The sequence below is a fragment of the Cheilinus undulatus genome, linkage group 15, assembly GCF_018320785.1.
Source record: "Cheilinus undulatus linkage group 15, ASM1832078v1, whole genome shotgun sequence".
In the NCBI taxonomy this organism is placed as follows: Eukaryota; Metazoa; Chordata; class Actinopteri; order Labriformes; family Labridae; genus Cheilinus; species Cheilinus undulatus.
Genome location: NC_054879.1, coordinates 2,687,763 through 2,707,571, shown reverse-complemented (window position 1 = coordinate 2,707,571; position 19,809 = coordinate 2,687,763). Strand labels below are relative to the sequence as shown.

Below are 19,809 nucleotides of genomic sequence, written 5' to 3'. Positions count from 1 at the left end.
GTATGTCTTTGTGCGTGTGGGTGTGTGTGTGCACGTATATATATACATACATATATATGTTTGTGTGTTCATGTGTTTGTTTTGGGAGAGACATAACAGAAAGGTGAGGATATGGTTTGTCAAATTAAGTTGGGATTAAGTTGTTTAGATACATGATAGACAGAAGGGGAGACACTGTAAGAGGGCAGTATATATTGAAAGGGTGTATATATGGAAAAGAGTACTTTAGGTGGAAGAAAGAAAATTAAATTAATACTAAATGTTCAAGAAGGAATAGAAAAAGAAAAAAATGAAACAGAACAAAGGGACCAAAAAAAAAAGGAAAAATAGCAATAATAATGATAAAAATAGTAATGCCACACTTTAGATTCTTTTCAGTACTGTTACAGTTCTTGCTTCCATGTCTAGTCTTTGGTCTCCATTTGTTTTTATAAATTAATTTTTCATTTTTAAAGTTTCCCTCTTTTTATCATTTTTTTTGTCTATGCTTCTGCCCGCCCAACCCCCCAGAAAACCCTTCATTATTACTGTGGATGTATGAATTTCAGGTGACCCTACCTCAGTCACCCCCTGACCCTTTGGAGGGAGCCGGTTGATGGGTACACCTGTTGACAGTTTGTCAACCAGTTCAGCCACTCCCAGACCCAAAGGGAGGGAGTCTACTCACATGGGACATTTCATCTCTCTATCAATCCACCATTTAAGGGTCGGGGGGGGGTACAAGGACGGATTAGGAGAGCCTAGGAAGGAATGAGCATAATTAATCAGTTAACTGTAATGCATTATGCATAATATATGTTAACAGGAAAATAAATAAGTTAATAAATAGCAAATAAATAGTAAATAAGTAAATATATGAGAAGATGAAGGAGAAAAAAATCTATGTATATATAGTTAAAGCATTTATGGAGGAATGCATTGTGAAATGAAGTAGAAAAGGGAAGAAAATAAATGTTAATACTGGTATGGCTATTTGTTGATGTGTATTATATAGAATAGAAATGATAATAGTAATAATAGTTATATTTCCAATTATTGCAATAATAGTCCAGAATTCTTGTTTAAATATAAGAATTTTGAATCACTAATTGTTTTAATGATTCAATTATGTTTATATAATGATATGATGTTAATAATGATAATTAATAAGAAGAATTTCAATAATAATAGTTTGTAGAGGTGTAGTTAGTTTGAAATATATTACTATTATCATTTATTGCCATTTCAACACCTTCAGGAGGTTATCATTACCATCATCATCAAATAATTTATAAATTATTTGATCATTTTCTAAATGTTATAATGATAATATAATATAAACGTGTTTTTTCGTCACACTTGAGTGTGCACACACTGGTGCAAATGCCCTTCAATAATCACACACACACACACACACACATACAAACCCCACACACACATCCACAGTCAAACACACATTTCACTAGACCCTGTTGTTAATACCTGATCTAATGCTGACCTTTTGTGGGGTTTTTTTGTATGTTCAGTTTCCAGGCCTGTGGATGCGAGTCTGTGTGCTTCTGAGGAACCTCCCTCATCTGTCCAACACTGTTACATCTCCTGCCAGCACCACTGCCTGCTCTCACACTGGTCTCCCTGGGGTGCCTGCATACATGACAACTGCAGAGAACCACAAGGGAAAAAAGGTATGATGATGAAGGTTGGATTTAACTCTGAACAAGTGTCAAAAGAAAAGGAAAATAAAAATTTTCTTTTTCAACAAAGAATAATTCATGGTGCAAACAGCACTGAAAAGCTTTGCACTAATATTCATATGGAGATGTATCTTAGCCAGTTTGCTGCAGCAAGATTGTTGTGACAGGAGCCAAACATCTGACATTGTTCGAATTGTTATTTGTCTTAACACTGCATCAAGGGATGAAATGGGACTTCCTGGGCTCATTGAATGGAACTACAGAGCAAGCGATAATTTTGGTACTCAAGGCTTACTGGATCTTACAAATTAGCTAGATTTTTTTTTTCTTGAAAGTAATCACAGAAACAGAGTCACTTCTACATCAAATCCATGTGGATCAAATGTCCCGCTGACACCTTTACTAACAGCCAGCTGAACATGGTCAACATTGGGCGTGGCAAATGAAATTAAAATAAAGTACATGTTTGTGGGGAACAAAACACAATATTAGATAAAAGCTCCTTAGATAAGACAAATTAGACTAAACATTTCTAATAGACAACCTTTTGGTTGGTAAACATATAACTATTAGTAATTACTCTTTCAGTAGTCCTGTTACGATCCACTGTCCTATCCTTTCCAAATAAAAGCAAGAAGCCCAAAAATAAATCTGTAAAAATAATTCCCAATAGTTTAAGAGGTGATAGGGAATTGCTAGTTCTTTAAAATGATTAGACTTTAACCAGAATGGTGTATTGGTCAGAATACAAGGATGAGGAGACTTATTATAATTTGACTGCCTAAGGTGCAGCACTATCTCTTTACTTCAGTTCCAGTATTGTCTAAGGTTACAGTCTGTAACAACAAATACAGAAATAAGGTTAAAGAGTAAAACTGATAGCCAAATTCACTGACAGTTATAATAACACAGAAAGAAGTCAATATAACAATGAATTAAGCATATCAGTAATCATTCCGAACACTAATACTTAACTGAAATTGTTTGGAAATATTCTCTTTGAACCATAAATAAGTAATATACTAGAATATATAAAGGAAATGAACCACTTAAAGTGGCCAAACAGCTTTAGCAAAGCTTATCTAAAATAAATAGCAATAAAACAGAGCTCATGGTTGTGGCCCCCAAAGCACTGCTGCAGAAGGTTGGAGATCTCATGCTCGATGTGGATGGGACCTCCATCTGTCCGTCCTCCGAGGTCCGAAACCTGGGCGTCATCCTGGACTCCACCCTCTCCTTCCAGTCCCACATAAAGTCTGTCACCAAATCTGCCTTCTATCATCTCAAGAACATCTCCAGACTCCTACCATCACTCCCTGATTCTGTGGCTGAAACACTCATTCATGCTTTCATAACCTCCCGCCTGGACTACTGTAATGGAGTCCTGTCTGGAGTTCCCAGCAAAACCCTGGACAGGCTTCAGTACGTCCAAAACTCTGCAGCTAGAGTTCTCACTCGCACTAGACCCTGGCAACACATCACTCCGACCCTCATCCACCTCCACTGGCTCTCTATCAAGTCCCGTATCAACTACAAAGTCCTCCTCCTCACATACAAATCTCTCCATGCTCTGGCTCCCCAGTACCTTTCTGATCTCCTCCATCCATACACACCATCCCGCAACCTTCCATCTTCAGACACCGGCCTACTTTCCATGCCCAAAACCAAACTCTGAACCTATGGAGACAGAGCCTTCAGTGCTGCAGCTCCCACCCTCTGGAACACTCTTCCTGCAGACATTCGTAGCGCTCCATCTCTGGACATTTTCAAAAAACGTCTCAAGCACCACCTGTTCACCACAGCCTACAGTCTTCACTAAACCGCCCCTTACACTCATCCTACCCCTCACATAGTTTGCCCATGTCTATGTGTTCCTGTAAAGCGTCCTTGGGTTTCTTGAAAGGCGCTATATAAATTCAAGATATTATTATTATTATTATTATTATTATTATTATCATCTACACATTTAGAGATGGTGAGAGCTCCCTCTGCTGGCGAACTAACAAAACTACATCATAGAGTCTGCAAATGGACTTGTATTGAAGTACGTAGATCTATATCTTCATCTCTTAAACAACATTAACATAACTTGTGGTACGTGAACTTATACTCATCAAAAGTGCTACTGTTTAAACTACAGCTGACTAAGGAACAGGAGTACAAGGAATACATTAAGAGCTTCAGTCCGCTATGCTAGCAGGAAGCTTTAGCAAGGAAGCTAATCACTAGATAAACAGTACCAACTTAGGTCTCGTCATTGACTCAATACTAGAAAGGGGACAAAAGGACAAAAAAGATGTCAAAGGGTAAGTAATAAAATAATGTCTAACTGGATTTACAAAACAGGTCTAACTCTACAGTTATATGATCAAATATGCTTTCCATGTGTGTTTTGGTGGTGTTTGCATCATGCCTGTGAAGTTTGCGCACGAGCACTTTACCCTAAATACCCCTAAATATCTGAGCCTTTTATACAACAGCATTAGAATATGAAAAAAACTAAATTAATAAATACATTAGATAATTAGACTAATGAATCATAATAACATTTCTTATGCAATGAATTTAGTGGTTTTTACCTCGCCAAGCACCAGATGTAGAGATTAACAACTCACTGACACCCTGCTGTCTTTGAATTCGCACATACCTGGTTTTTAAATGTTTACAAAATTCAGCACCAGAAATGTTATGTAAACTTTTTAAAAGGCAAACTGGTGGTAGAACCACCAGGGGCTCAGTCAGTGGTAACTGTAAAATTGCCCACCGTAAGACCTCCCTGGGGTAGTCAGCTTTTTCTATACGAGGCTCTCAAATGTGAAATGCACTACCAACTGATATGAAATTGACACAAGACACAAAGACTTTTAACAAAAATGTTAAAGAGTTGCTCAAACAAAATCAGAGATGTGAGCACTTTTAAATAGCCTGCTCTGTTTTACTGTAATTTTATGTAACTATGATGTAAAATTTGACTATTTTGTCTTTTAATTTTGCTCTTTTAATCAATTGTAACTGTCTTTACGCAATTTTTGTGTAAATCTTTACTTTAACCTTTTTTCATTTTCATTTTCTAAAAGCCTAACCAGGGACAGGAGATGGCAACTAGTAATAGCTATAATCTCTATATGTGAAACATCAGTTACTTTTAGCTTGTTTGTAACAGGCTGAAGTTTTACTATGTCATTTGCATTGTCCCTATCAAATAAACTTTATAAATAAAGAAAACTGTTGGTCTTTGCCAATAACCCAGTTGTTCTGGGCAAAAATACTGACCTTTACTCTTTGACTAACAGTCTGGTCATTCATTTTTCTAAATAACATCTTAGTAATGAAATATTTTTGTTGTTGTTGACATGACGTCTCATTCAGTTGCAGTATTTACAGGCACCAGTGTTAGTGGAGCATCAGGCTCCTCAGCGGCTCACATTCTGCATCATGCTACTGGAGTGTCCAGGAGAGGTGATTTTTGCCCTGGTTTCCCTTGTCCTGGCGAGGTAACTGGATCCCCAAAATGCTGGTTCATGGTGGGTTTCTGAATCGCTCCTTGTCTGGACCCTCCCCCGAGACCAATTTGCCTTGGAGGAGAGCTAAAGTCCCTGACAACATAGCTCCGAGGTTCCCAGGGCCACGCAAACTCCCCCACCACAATAAGGTAGCAACTCTCGTAGGAGACTGCTACTCTTATTGATAATATATTTACTGATGTATCTGAGGGGAATATAGCTGGAGGTTTATTCACAAATGATATAACTGATCATTTCCCTGTAAGGCTGCAGCTTATGACTATTTTTTATGTCGACTAATTGATCAACAAATTTCCCGATTAGTCGATTGATCGCTGTTATTTGGCGTACTATTTGGGATCCCCATTTTACTTAAATAGTAGCAATTTAAATAGTAGCAGTTCACCTGCCTTGCAGGTTACAAGTAACTAAAGGATGGCTTTCTTTAAAGTGACTGGTATGTCCATAAAAGTAAATAAAGCAAATAGCCCATCCAAAGTCCAAAAGTACAAATAAAGCTGAATGTAAACAAATCAAATTTCCAGCCCAAGTGACTGAACAATAGATTATAATTTCTTTAAATTGCAGTGCAGGAACAACATGTCAACATGTTCTGGTGTGAGGCTGGTTCTCTTCTTTGAGAAGTTGAGTTTGAGAATGAGTTTTTACTGGCCGGTATTTGATTTTACCAATATCAAAAACAATAATACGATTAGTCGACACTTGAATTTCTGTGTTGACTAATTTTTATAGTCGACATAATCGATTATGGCGACTAATCATTGCTGCCCTATTTCCCTGTGTTTGTAACCCATGATGTCGACATTAAAAAAATAATGTAGAGCTAAAAAACAGGACGTTTGTAAAACATGTAAAGTAATGATATTGATAGTCTCAAGAAGGACCTAATGGATCAAGACTGGAATGATATTTTTGTTGAAAATGTAGATGAACCCTATGACAAATTTATTTTTATTATATCCAACTTATACAACTGACATTTTCCTCTAGTTGTTAACATGGATAAAAGTAAATATGTGGACAAGCCATGGAGAACAAAGGGAATGTAAAATGTTTGTGAAAAGAAAAATGTTGCCTATTTGATCTCTCATGGCTGGAAACAGCAATTTAGGAAATTGTGGGAAATTTCCTAAAGGAATGAAAATAACCAAATTCATTTCACTTTACAAATCAGGTGATTAACATGTTTTCAAATAATAGACCCATTTCTCTGTTATAACAAATTTTAAAAATTTCAGAAAAAATATTTGTACAAAGGCTAAACAACTTCATTTCCAAACATAACACAAACACAAAACATGGATTCAGGAAGAACAGAATCACTTCACTTGCACTAATAGATTTCACAGAACGAATTACAAGTGCTTCTGAGAGACATGAAAACACGGTTGGGATATTTCTAGATTAGCATTGTTCTTGCTATGCACTTATTTCTGAAATGGTTATGTTTTTGTAAGGTAAGAAGGGTTGGTTTTGATAAGCTTTAGCTTCAGCCTAAACCCTTTCATTACCATTGAAATTCAGAGATTTCACTTTGAACGTGTAAATTGTTTTATTTGTTGCAAGTGAACTGAATTAAATTTCTTCCATTCATTCATCCATGAGTGTTAGACTGTGCCATTATTTCTTGTACCCAACATACAGAAACAGTGCTGAGATGTCCTGATGTTTAAGAGAAGAGGGTGACAGACCTTAGAATAATGCTGCATCTTAGACTGCTGTTAACCCAAATGGTAGAATAATGATATATGATGTATTTAAGATGCTCAATCACTGTAAATTTGAAGTACTTGACTGGTACTTCATAAATACTTGTGATACCTTGCAATTTGAGATCGTAAATTACTGCTTTTTATTAAAATTACTGATTTAGATGGGTTGGTTAATAGTTACCATCCTGGTTAAATTATTAGGCCTAAATAAAAGTCTACTTAAAAATTCATGTGCTATCATGATCATGCTATTGATATTAATGAGCTTAACAATTTCTAGCATTTAAGGGATTAAAACAATGCATCAGTGTTTATAATTAAGATTTTACATATATTTCTTTGAAATGCTGTTTTACTTGTGTCACATTAAGTTTATTTTGTTTGAAATGATTATATTTACTTCTAGAAGATTTTGAGTGCTAGACTTATCCTTGTATTAGAGCATTTTTACACTGAATTTTTGCTGGGTTCTTTTGTTGGTGGCAGTTATTGACTGGCAGTTTGTTTAGGTATTGCACTATTGTGTAAATGTATGCATGAGTAAGTGAATATGTTAAAGTATTTTGTGTGGTCTAAGGTAGGGGTTGACCAATATTGGCATTTTTTGCGACCGATTCCAATACCAATTATAAGTTGCTCATGAAACCGATAACCGATATTTTAAACCACTATTCATTTAAAGCAAAAATATAAATTTTCTTGTGAAATTTCTGAATTTGAATTGGTGGAGATGAATAAGTACAACAGCAGTAAAGATGAGTTTTTATCATTAAAGATTGTACACCTTTAACAGTTCATATATGTATTAAACAATAGTATTAAAGCTTGAGTATGTAACATTTGATGAGAGCCATATAGAATCAACTCTACTCCCCCTCCCTTCCTGTTCTTCTCCGTGTTTGAGCTCCATAGCGCCGCCCCTCTTCTCACATACCTCCTCGCGGATGTGCATGTCCACTGAACCGAATACTGACGGTGGCAAAGCTCTCGTGGAGTGATTTTGCTCTGCTTTTCCACTGAAATCCATGGCCTAATTACAGATAAGAAAACACCTTGTCTCAGCATGAACATATTCTACATAGGACTGAACACCGTGGGTAACTCTGCCATTGTTTAACTTCTCACTGTGCTGAAAGGTGGAAGCACACCTACTACAGCAGCCAATAGGAATGCTCCCTCTCCCCTCCCCCCTTGTTAAATCATGAGTTAATTGTGATTAACCACAGTTTTTGGAAAGCTGAGTTCAATTCCACTGGCCAAACCCAGGCCTGATTACCACAAGATTTGTTGAGTCAAGAAATCCCTTAAATAGAAGCTGTCAGACAAAGTGAAGTAGGCTACAAGATCTCAGAAAGAAACGCATCATGCCACCATCCATAGAAATTCAAGAACAAATGAAAAACAAAGTGACTGAGTCTAGGAAAGGTTTCAAAGCCATTTCCAAGGCTTTGGGACTCCGGTGAACCACAGTCAGAGCCATTATCCACAAATGGAGAAAACTGGGAACAGTGGCCAACCTTCCCAGGAGTAGTCGGCCAACCAAAATGACTCCAAGAGTGCTAGATGACTTATCCAGGAGGTCCCAGAAGAACCCAGAACCACACCCAAAGACCTGCAGGCCTCACTGGCCTCATTTAAGGTCAGAGTTCATGATTCAACCATAAGAAAAATGTTCCAAGACAAAAACCACTGCTGACAAAAAGGACACAAAGGTTCGTCTCACATTTGCCAACAAACATCTTGATGATCCCCAAGACTTTTGGAGAAATATTCTGTGGACTGGGGCTGCTTTACTGCTTCAGGACCTGGACCATTTGCTGTGATTGATGGACCCATGAATTCTGCTGTCAACCAGAAAATCCTGAAGGTCAACGTAAGACTCATCAGCAGTTATCACAAACACTTGATTTCAGTTATTGCTGCCAAGGGTGGCACAACCATTTATTAGGTTCAGAGGGCAATTATTTTTTCTCATAGGGCCAGATAGGTTTTGATTTTTTTCCCTTAAAGAATTAAATTATCATTTATCATTTATCATTATTTGGAAACTGCATTTTATGTTTACTTGAGTTCAGTCAGTCATTTCATGTTTGCAATTTTTCAAGCATTTATTATGATAGCATAGCATTCATAGTTTGGCGTCAGGCATCCGACTCATCACCTCATGTAGAATTGAGGAGTGATGAGAGAACATCTTAAACCCCCAACAGGTGCCAACAGGTAAATGCTGGAGTGGAGGTGGGTTGAAGTGAGAGCATAGTGCCGAACAAGGGCGGCAGGCGATTGAGAGCAGAGGAAGAGACTGGAAATCTTGCAGCTTAAATAGACCACTGAATTAGGAGGATGGGAGTAGGCCTGGGCAATGTGACCTAAAAATCATATCACTGTATTTTTCTTGCCTTTGACGAAAACGGTATTATATCACGGTATTACAAAATTAAAGAGAGATAATGCTTTTTAATCCAAATTCAATTGTTATTTATGCCCTTCTCCCCTTAAAACAAGCCCTTGATGGCATACTCAATTTATCTCAAAGTATAGGAACACAGAAAAAAATGTTTTTTTTCTTTTTTTTTTTAAGTCTCTCTAGGTTTACTTCTGTCTAACTGTACTGCAAGTTCCGCATTTCATCTCTAACCTGATGGGGTGTGTTAAGCTGCAAATGACTTGAACACGTTTTCTAGTAAAGGTGTTCACAATAAAAGCGTTTCAGAAAAATAACATTCGTGGACTTTTATTTTGAAGAGCTTGACAGAAGTATTGTGTTTAGCATTGAGTTAGCTTAGCTTTGGCTGCCGTACCGGAGAATACGGCTAGTTTACAGCAGCTTTTCTGACCTCATTTAACATCACAGCCTGGATCTTGGACTCACTGTGGACTTAAAAAAGAAAGTCACAAGTTAAAATAGACTTTTAAACGGTTGTTTAAGCCGTTGTAAGAGGAAGAGCTGCAGCGCTGGGCTCTGAGACCAGCCAAAGCAGCACTTAGCTTGTGTTTCAGCCCCAGGCAGGCTTGAAGAGACAGCACACAGACTTTGTTGCAGTACAGCCATCAGACTTTGAGAGGAAAAAACGTGTTCTTGCCTGCTAACTGTGCCTAGTTACAGCGGCAAGAGTCCTTGACATTCATTTAGTAACCTGGCTACATGTAATACTAGAGCTGAACGTGCTATTGACTAGACTCAGCCTGAGCTCTGAGTCACAACTCCCCCCTCCACCAGCTGTGGGATGGTATTAATACTGGTTTACTGCCCACCTCTACGTAGCACTATTTTTTTAACCAGCTCCTCCTGCTCTGTGGTCTCTGTGCTTGAAGCCATTGTCACACTGAGGCAGATACGATGACATCAACAACAAAGGTTATCGCAATTGGTCTTCTACCGTGGGCCAAATTTATATCATTTATACTGTCTACCTCATATACCGCGCACCTCTAGATGGGAGTCATGTGATTTCATTAGATAAATGTCAGATGTGGATCATTGTGCTCAAAATTACTGTCTGAACTAACTCACAAAGTTTGTCACATTTGTCTTTGTGAGATACTGAAATTGGTTTAATGACCCATAAATTTTTGAGTGTAATAAATAAGCAAAAAACGTCAGGAATCAGGAAGGGGGGCAAATACTTTTTCACAGTACTGTAGTGATGAGGAACAACACACCAACCATGGCTGCTGGGTGAATGGATACCAGCAACATAAGCTCTCAGACATGCTGATACTGTGGGGAATGTTGAGTACAGAAGAGGAGGCTTTGGCCTAATAACTGGCCGCCCAGCTTGGAGTAAGGCTACTGCAACAGCATGGAGGAAGATCGTGTTGGAGGAAGTACACCATCAGGAGGAGGCTGCAAAGTGGGCCAAGGCAGTCTCCCTTGGCACCTGGAGGGATGTGTGGGCCATGGAAGCCAGGAGCTTAAACTTTACCATCAGAGCTACTTACGATGTCCTTCCAACACCAACCAATCTCCATCAGGGGTCTGGCGAGGACCCAAGGTGTACCCTCTGCTAAAAAACCAGCCTCCCTCCGAAAACAACTCATTGCTGTTCTTTATTCTTCTTTTAACGAAGAAATGTTGTCAAGTTCTACTAAAACTGGCGCTTTAGCAGCATCCACGCTAAGCTCTTCTGCCATAATTGCACTGGCCTCTTGTTGCTGCTTGCTTATGTCACGACTCTGCCGTGCCTGAAAGTACTGCCCCTCATCGCTGAGCTTTGCAAAATGGATTTGCCAGTGAGAAACACGTAAACGGGTGTATCCATCTGCTTTGCAAGGTTAGTGTTAAACATCTTTGCACTAGAGCACTACAGTTAGTTTTTGTTGTCTTTGCAAAGTAAGTTCTTTAGTGTAAAAAAACAACTCATAAAAAGATTATTTTTTTGATGATCTAAGCCAGTATGTTGTGCTATTTAAAAGTGATTACTTCTAATTATGTTGCTGCTTATTTCTTGGTGATGAAATAGTACAGGCAGGTGGTTTTGGATGATACAAGGCGGGAAAGGCTCCAAAACATTAGCTGTTTTTGAATTGGCCTACTGCATACTCCTGCCAAACGCAGTATGCAGTATGTATTGCGTACTGCGTACTGCGTACTGCGTTCAACAGTAGTTTGCAGTATGACTGCCAGTCGGACGTTATTGTGTAGCATGCTGCTTGGCCCAGTTTAGCTGGTTTCCGATATACAGAAGTACGTCACACCCTGGTCAATATTAAATGACGCTATAGTGTTTTGCATCCATTTATGTACAGAAAAATCTGGGAAGTATTTTTAATTGATTTTTTGGGATTTTTATAGCCGTTGTTTTTAGCTTAGTATGTATAGTGCAGTGAAAGGACACACTTGACAGCACCTTTCTGGCCGTTATGAGCCGTAACGGCAAAACAAAAACAACAGTGACCCTATTACAACTTATTTTGCTATAGTACATGTTAAAAAGGTAAAGATAAAAAACAATGACACTTTTTGTAATTGTCAGCCACTCTGGTGAAAGTTCCGCCCCTCTCCGCCATCACGAACTCTGACCCAGATCTTTGCATTGTGGGTTACAGTAGGCGAAGCGGACTGGTCCGATGCATACTGTGAAATTTTCCCCAATCAGTATGTCATTCGGGTATTTTTGGCATACTGCAACTTTTGCATCTTTTTGCATACTGCATACTACATTTTGGGCAAATCACTACGCACTGCTAGTATAGTAGGTGAATTTGGAAACAGCCATAATCTTGGCAAGAGGGCCAAAAAGGCCAGCACTAGTTCTGGTATGCTCCAATATGCACATGCTCTCTCAGTGGTCTTGTCTTTATTTCACAGGTCAAGGCGAGTCATAAACATCCTCTTTAAAGATGCTACACAGTGTGTATTGTGTGGTGTGTGAGATTAAGTCTGCATTCAGTGCATGCGCTGCTGTTAGTGTGTTTGTCCCATGCTAAAAGGGTAGCATGACCTCCTTCCTGCTGAGAGTAAATGTGCATAAAACAACCCTTGGAGCTACTGAAGTGTGGATGGTTCAGGTCAGTACCAACACTCTTGTGAAGACAGTGTCATAAATGTATTTTAAGAGTGGGAGACACAGCATGTGATGTTTAGTACAGGACTCTCTTTGGTCATACTGTAATTTGGTGGCTTCAGAAAGACCCCAAACCAAGAGTACAGAGAGTTTGAAACCACTGGAAAATAACTTGAAGTAAACACTGTGGTCTGTGAAGTAATGGAGGTCTTGAAAGTGAGTAGGCATTGTTATGATACCAGCAGTTTACCTGGCATCCTTGAGCTGAAGATATTTTTTTCTGTTTCTCTACACTGAGACCCCAGTGATCAGGTAGAACAACCAGAAAATATACAAATTCCAACCATGCCTTGTGCTTTTTACATATTTTCAATTTTTTTTTTAGAACCAAATAGATGAAAAATTTTAAATCAGGAGGCTACCTCATAAGATCTAGTACAGCCCTTACCAGAACTAACAAAATCAAAAGGGGGGGATACGAGAATACACAGAGAGGTAGGAATACACAGGGATACACAGAGGATGGCCCCCTTTGGTCTTTGAGCACACACCCTGGCTATTAAAGCCTAGCCTCCGGTAGGTGAAGGGTGTAATGTGTAGCACGGGCATTGTACAGTTCAGGACTTAGAGCTGTGGGGATAATGTGGGACCTTTCTTTCAAGAGTCAGAGCCTTGGTAAAAATGAGTTTTGCTCAAAAATTCTTCTTCAGTGTTGTGTTTCACTGGGGATGTTTTGATTCTTCACAAAAAGCTTTTTTTCTACATTCTGACCACCGTGGTCAGCCCTACACAGTGGTCTGGATGTGCCTGCCTGCCTGACTGAGTTAGTGAGTGACTCCACTCTCAGAGCCATACAGAGTTGTGCTGGTGGGGTTTAGTTGTACTCAAAGCCGTTTGAAATGAATGCCTCCATGATTACCTTGGATATAGCTTCAGCATTGCACCAGTTTCATTAGGATCATGTTTCTGTATGAAATAAAGAATAAAAAGAACACTAAAAGCTTTTCATGATGGGAAAGGTGTTTTTTCCTCTTCTGCCGACTTGCTTCAGCATGACTGTGGGCGTTATGGGGTAAAGGGTTAGTTGTGTGAGTGGTTGTGTTCAAAATCTGCTGTGGAATGTTTAGCTCAGACTTAGCCACAGCACCAGTTTTCAACTGGACAACATTCCTATATTAAAACAAGGGCAGAGAGCAACACTGCAGTCTTTCATGAGAGAAAAGATGTTTTTGCTCTTCCCCCAGTCTGCTTTGGCATATGTTTCTGATCGTTAAGGATGGGGTTTGTCATTGTATCCAGGGGCTGCTGCTGCTGTTGCTGTTAGCAAGGATGTAGCTGAAAGAAAGCGGCAGTTTAATTGGAGCTGTACCACTTTTCTTTTTACAACGAGAGCAAAGCTAAGCCTGTCTTAGCGAAGGATATGTTTTTGCAGGTCTCCCGACCAGTCTTGGCATCAGTTTTACTCAGTGATAAGCTCTGCCATTAACAATCAAAGGCAGAAATAGCTCGTCAGCCCAAGAGTAGCACATGCATACGTCATTCTGTCTTGTTGCTCTGATTAGCCCATTATGAATGTGACAGAACGTTGCTCGAATTAACTTTCAAGAAGTCCTGTCCTTCCCATACACTTTCTATTGGAGCTTTCCCAGATGAATGGGAAATATAGATACATATACGGAACAGTCTATCTGGTGTGTCAGCTTAGCTGTTTACTGCCAACAGGGCTTTGTGTTTTAACTTTTAGTATCCTTCAATTCTCAACCCACAGACATAAAGAACAGCACAATTACATACCCTAAAAACCAATCACTCTGCCAGAACACACAGTTTAGTCAGGCATTTCAACAGGCATCCCAGACTGCAAGCAGCAACAAGAGGCTGGTGCAATTATGGCAGAAGAGATTAGCGTGGATGCTGCTAAAGTGCTAGTTTTATCAGGACTTGACGACATTCTTCGTTAAAAGAAGAACGAAGAACAGCAGTGAGCTGTTTTCTTTTCAAAAATGATAAAAGTCTGTACTGACATGTCTACAGTCACCATGGTTCGCGTTTTGCAGTTCCCTATGGAGTTTATTCCTCGGTAGTGGCACACGCGCACCTTGGTAGCGTCTACAACATCACATGTTTTGTTGCTCTGATTGGCCCATTCAGAACGTTCATCCAATCACCCTCCGAGTTTTTTTCAAAGCGTCTGCCCTTTCCCAAATGCTGTCTATCTAAGGTTTTCTAGATGGATGTGTGAAACACATCCATCTGCTGTGTGAGGTTAAGGAGCAGCTTTATCCCTTAAATGTGTTGTCCATGTCAGTGGGTGGTTTTAAAGGTCAGATTTTTAAGGTGGATGAACTCACAAACAAAAATGTGCAAAAATTAAAAGTGAACACCCTTTGACAAATAGACCATATTCCTGTAATCTAAAGGTTCACCTTTCAGCCATCATCAGACCTCTGTGTGAATGATGGAGCTTTATTCTTGCTATAATGTGAAATATAACATTTATGCATAAACTAGAGGATGTTTAAATGATTAAGTGTCCCTTTACTTTAATGAAAAACTAAAACTAAAAATAAACTATTATAGAAGAAATAAAGTGTTAGCACCAGAAATTTCCTGGGAGAGGATCCCTAAAACCCCAAATATGGCATAATGTAATGTAATGATTTAACCTTCTTTCCTTGTAACTTTAAGAAATGTAAATTGCCATCAGAACTTCATTGCACATTGTAACATGTATTGTCTTTAGAAAACCTGTTAATACCAATTTTTAATTTAGAAGTTGTTCATTTAAGGGACCCAGCTTCTTTGCTCATTTCTCTGGTACTACTTCTCCTGAAAAAAGCAAAAGTGACTGATTAAAAAATTACAATATTTTTTGTTTGAGTACTCGATTAATCGCCAGAAGAATCAATAGAGGACTCGATTACTAAAAGAATAGATTACTGCAGCCCTAATGTGGGGTTCACATGGATCAGGTTCTAGGAAAAAAAATGATCAATGATCAAAGGGAACATCTTTTTAAATACATTAGCAACTACTTTAGTAATGGTCTCTGTGATAATAATGCTTCTCACATTCATTATGTAGCAGAAATTATCTTTGCGATTCCATTTATTTTCACAGTTTTTTCATTTTTTTCTGTCATTGCAATAATAGAAGCTGTTGTACTGATTGTTGCTTTGATCAGCAATAATGGAATTATTCAGGCAAATTAATGAAGTAGTGGTATCAGGGTTTAGGATCACACTTGGTTAAGAAAAAAAAAAAACTTTCTTGATGCTTGGTCCAATTCTCACATGCAGTACAGCTACAGCTGTTTTACTTTCCTTCAAATATAAGTGTATTTCTTTTTATGTGTTTTTATAATTATGTATTGTTAGTATTATATCATAGCAGAAAATAATTATAGTATTATCAGTTTAGTAGACTGCCCTAAATATAATATGCAACCCCACACATTACTGCCTCGCTGTGCTAATGGTCTGGTGTTGGCTCTGCATTTTTTTTTGTACAGGAAATGTTTACTTTTATTTGTTTTTGTAAATGCTTTTCTGAAAGATTTTTTCTGTTTTTTCCTATTCTCTTTTTTGCCAGGTTTCAGGAAGAGGACAAGAGAGGTTCTGTTGAAGTCAGGTAGTCCTCGACAGGCCTGCCCTCATCTGGTTGAGTTCATCCCCTGTGAGGATCCAGCCTGCTATCTGTGGCAGGTCCAACAAGAAGGAGGATGCATTCTGAATAAAACCACCTGTGGTCCTGGAACAGTAGCCCGGAAGGTGACCTGCATCAGTACTGAAGGTAATGTTCTACCTTTGCATCACGAAGGAAAGGAAACTTCATTTATACTCATACAAACCTCACTTGTCACCCAGTATTACTCTGTTCAGTTTTTTTTCTGGCTACTGAAGCCTGCATGAAGGATTGTCTTTATGATGTCTTTATTTTCAACAAGCATTTGTTGAGCCTTATCATGTGCCATTTTGGAGGGCTAGACCCAATTACTCTTCATAAAAATCTCATAAAATTGGCACTTTTTGGTTTTAATGGTATATCAGTGTGTCAAAGAGACAATTTACCTGTGTGTCAATGATAAAGAAAAACAAGTAGTCTTTATAACTCAGACTGTTATTCTGTATATTTTATAATATCCCTTTTCTTTGTGATAGTATGGGCTTATCTCAACCTTTTAATATTAAACAGAGCCCTTGCATTGACTGCTACACTTATTGAGAAATGTCATTGGACTAAATCTTCAGTAATTGTAGAATTAATTAAGACTACAACAGAGTCTTTGTGCCATGATCTAATCACAAATTGTTTTCAGTAGGATTGGCGGTCAAGTGAAATGGGATCCACTGTGCTCAGTCAAATCTTCATATTGGGTATTAGGAACATCATCTAATCAAGCATGCATTATTCTTAAGTGTCAATCAGTTTATGGGCACACAAAACATTGACCTGTTTAAAAGTTAAGATTATAGCTTCCTACCAAGCATTAATTGCCCATATCCACAGATGATAGACTTAATTGCTCACTTTACTGGATGTTTTATCACTCTGTCACAACAGATCAAGTGTATGTTCGTCAGTAACCTTTAATTTTCACATAAAGCTACTGCACTGCGATCTGCCGGCGAATCATACTGCAGTGCAAATCGCTCCCTCTCTAGTCTATCAGAGCAGTGCCACAGCCGGCCTGTGCCTGGAGCACCACTTCGGTCCGCTTGGTTTGAGATATGCTGCAGGTCTATTTTCAGCACCGGTCGCTGCCAAACCACGTCAATACCGGTCGATCAGATGGCACCAAAAAGGAAGTGACAAGCGTAGAATATCTGGTTCTTTCAAAATACAACACAATGCATGGACTCCCCGCCGCAAATCATCACTATATATCAACATTACGCCTCATCCTGCAGTGAGAGCAAAGGGTCACCAAGCGGTCAGTGGGTCACAGAGCTACAACGGCGCCATTGACGAGGAAAAGTTGATTTTTGAGGACTTTAGCGAAAGAATTTTTACATAAAACCACAGATCCTTTAAGCAAACATTAACCTTTTAACTTCCTAATGTACTCACTCAATGGCAGAAGCAATAACAACATGGACTTGTACTAGAAAGGATGATAAATTAACCCCAAAAGGTAAAATAGTCCACTGTTGACATACTATTCCTGTGTGAACTCGCAGTTCACCCGTCGTCTCTGCCCGCCGATCAGGGCCGTGCACCGTGCTATAGACTTGCTTCCAGTGGGCTGGGTCGCTCTACCTCATTTGGAGCAAACCTGCAGCACTTCGGTGCATGGCGCAGTCGTCCTATGTGGAAAATGTAGGTAAGGTAGAGGAGGATCCAGAAGTGTTATATATTTTCTCAACATTCACATCATGACCTTGTTGTTAGTCAATGCAAAGGGCCCTTATTATTATTATACATCTTTAGGTCATAGTTGATATGTAACAACAAATGAGTCACAAGAATTCTACAGTCTATAATGTATGTATAGGATTGTGGCAACTTAGGTGAGCTTTTAATACCTCAATTGGTTTTCACAACATTTAAGATAAGATAAGATAAGATAAGATAATACTTTATTGATCCCCAGGGTGGAATTCTGGATTTGCAGAAACACAAAGTGAAAGGTGGGAAAAATATTATAGAAGTCAGCAACAAAAACGAACAAACGCTAAATAAGGAATTAGAAAATAAGGGACAGTAGGTAGTATGTAGTATTATCAGTATTATTTACAGTAGAATTATTTACCATAGTATTATTTTCAGTATTATTTACTGTAGTATTAATAACAGTTTTATTTACCATAGTTTTATTTACCTTAGTATTATTTACAGTAGTTTTATTTACTGTAGTATTTACCGTAGTATTATTTACAGTTATGTTTACCATAGTAATATTTACAGTTTTATTTACCATAGTATTATTTACAGTATTTTTTTTACTTTAGTATTAATTACAGTATTATTTGCAGTGGTATTATTTACTGTATTATTAACAGTATTATCTACCATAGTATTATTTATAGTATTATTTACTGTAGTATTATCAGTATTTTTTTTTTACCGTAGTATTATTTACAGTGTTATTTACGGTAGTATTTTTTAAAGTATTATTTACAGTGGTATTTTTTATCGTATTACTTACAGTGGTATTTTTTTCTATATTACTTACAGTATTTTTTAACCGTAGTATTATTTACAGTTTTATTAACACTTCTATTTAATTAGTATTATTTACAGTTTTTTTTTGTTTTTTTTTTTTTTGCTGTTGTATTATTTACCATAGCATACCATGGTATTATTTACAGTATTATTTACCGTAGTATTGATAACAGTTTTATTTACCATAGTTTTTTTGCCTGCGTAAATAAACCCCAAATTGGAATTTATAACAAATAAACCTCAAAAGGCAATAATTAGAAATAAACCTCAAACAGAAATAATCAGAAATAAACCTCAAAAAGGGATAATCAGAAATAAACCTCAAAAAGGGATAATCAGAAATAAACCTCAAAAAGGGATAATCAGAAATAAAACTCAAAAAGGGATAATCAGAAATAAAACTCAAAAAGGAATTATCACAAATAAACCTCAAAAAAGAATAATCAGAAATAAACCTCAAAAAAGAATAATCAGAAATAAACCTCAAAAAAGAATAATCAGAAATAAACCTCAAAAAGGAATAATCAGAAATAAACCTCAAAAAGGGATAATCAGAAATAAACCTCAAAAAGAGATAATCAGAAATAAACCTCAAACAGAAATATTTAGAAATAAAACTCAAAAAGAAATAATCACAAATAAACCTCAAAAAGGAATAATCAGAGATAAACCTAAAAAAAGGAATAATCAGAACTAAAACTCAAAAAGGAATAATCAGAACTAAAACTCAAAAAGAATCATCTGAAGCGGTTCCTCGAGTGCCCAAAAACTAATGTAAGCCCACTCATGTCTCTTCCTTGTTTTTGAACGAGGTTTATCCACATGGCGTTTTACCTCAGTATTGATCTACAGTCACTATAACCACATCTTCCATTATTGCTGGCCTGAAGCAGACTGAACTCCCCTGCTGAAGTTAATCCATGCCCACACTCCCCTGTGCACTGTCATTGGCTGGAGTAAAAACACCTACTCTCTGCCCAAAAACATCCTGAGACAAGCAAAGCCCACCAAACGAGCAGAAAACAGGGAGAGGAGGGAGTCCCTGCATTCAGAGTCAACACCACCGGTGAATGGAGGCCTGAGAGATATGACAGAGCTCACTTACTTTTGGTGTATATTTTATTTTTTTTAGGAAAATCTTTTTGACTCTACCTTTAATATACCTTTCGTAGTCCTGTATGAAAAATGATGCTCAAAGACCTTTGAAGGCTGGCTTGCACTTGAGTTT

At 37.9% G+C, this 19,809-nt stretch overlaps 1 protein-coding gene across 1 annotated transcript in view; it reads left to right on the top strand.

Moving 5' to 3' along the window:
- thsd7ba (thrombospondin, type I, domain containing 7Ba) overlaps positions 1-19,809 on the top strand; it is a 245,787-nt gene that overhangs the window by 92,163 nt on the left and 133,815 nt on the right. Inside the window, exons 5-6 of the mRNA XM_041807413.1 lie at positions 1,506-1,664; positions 16,008-16,208. Of these exons, the coding sequence (XP_041663347.1) occupies positions 1,506-1,664; positions 16,008-16,208 (360 nt within the window). The remainder of the gene's footprint in view (positions 1-1,505; positions 1,665-16,007; positions 16,209-19,809) is intronic.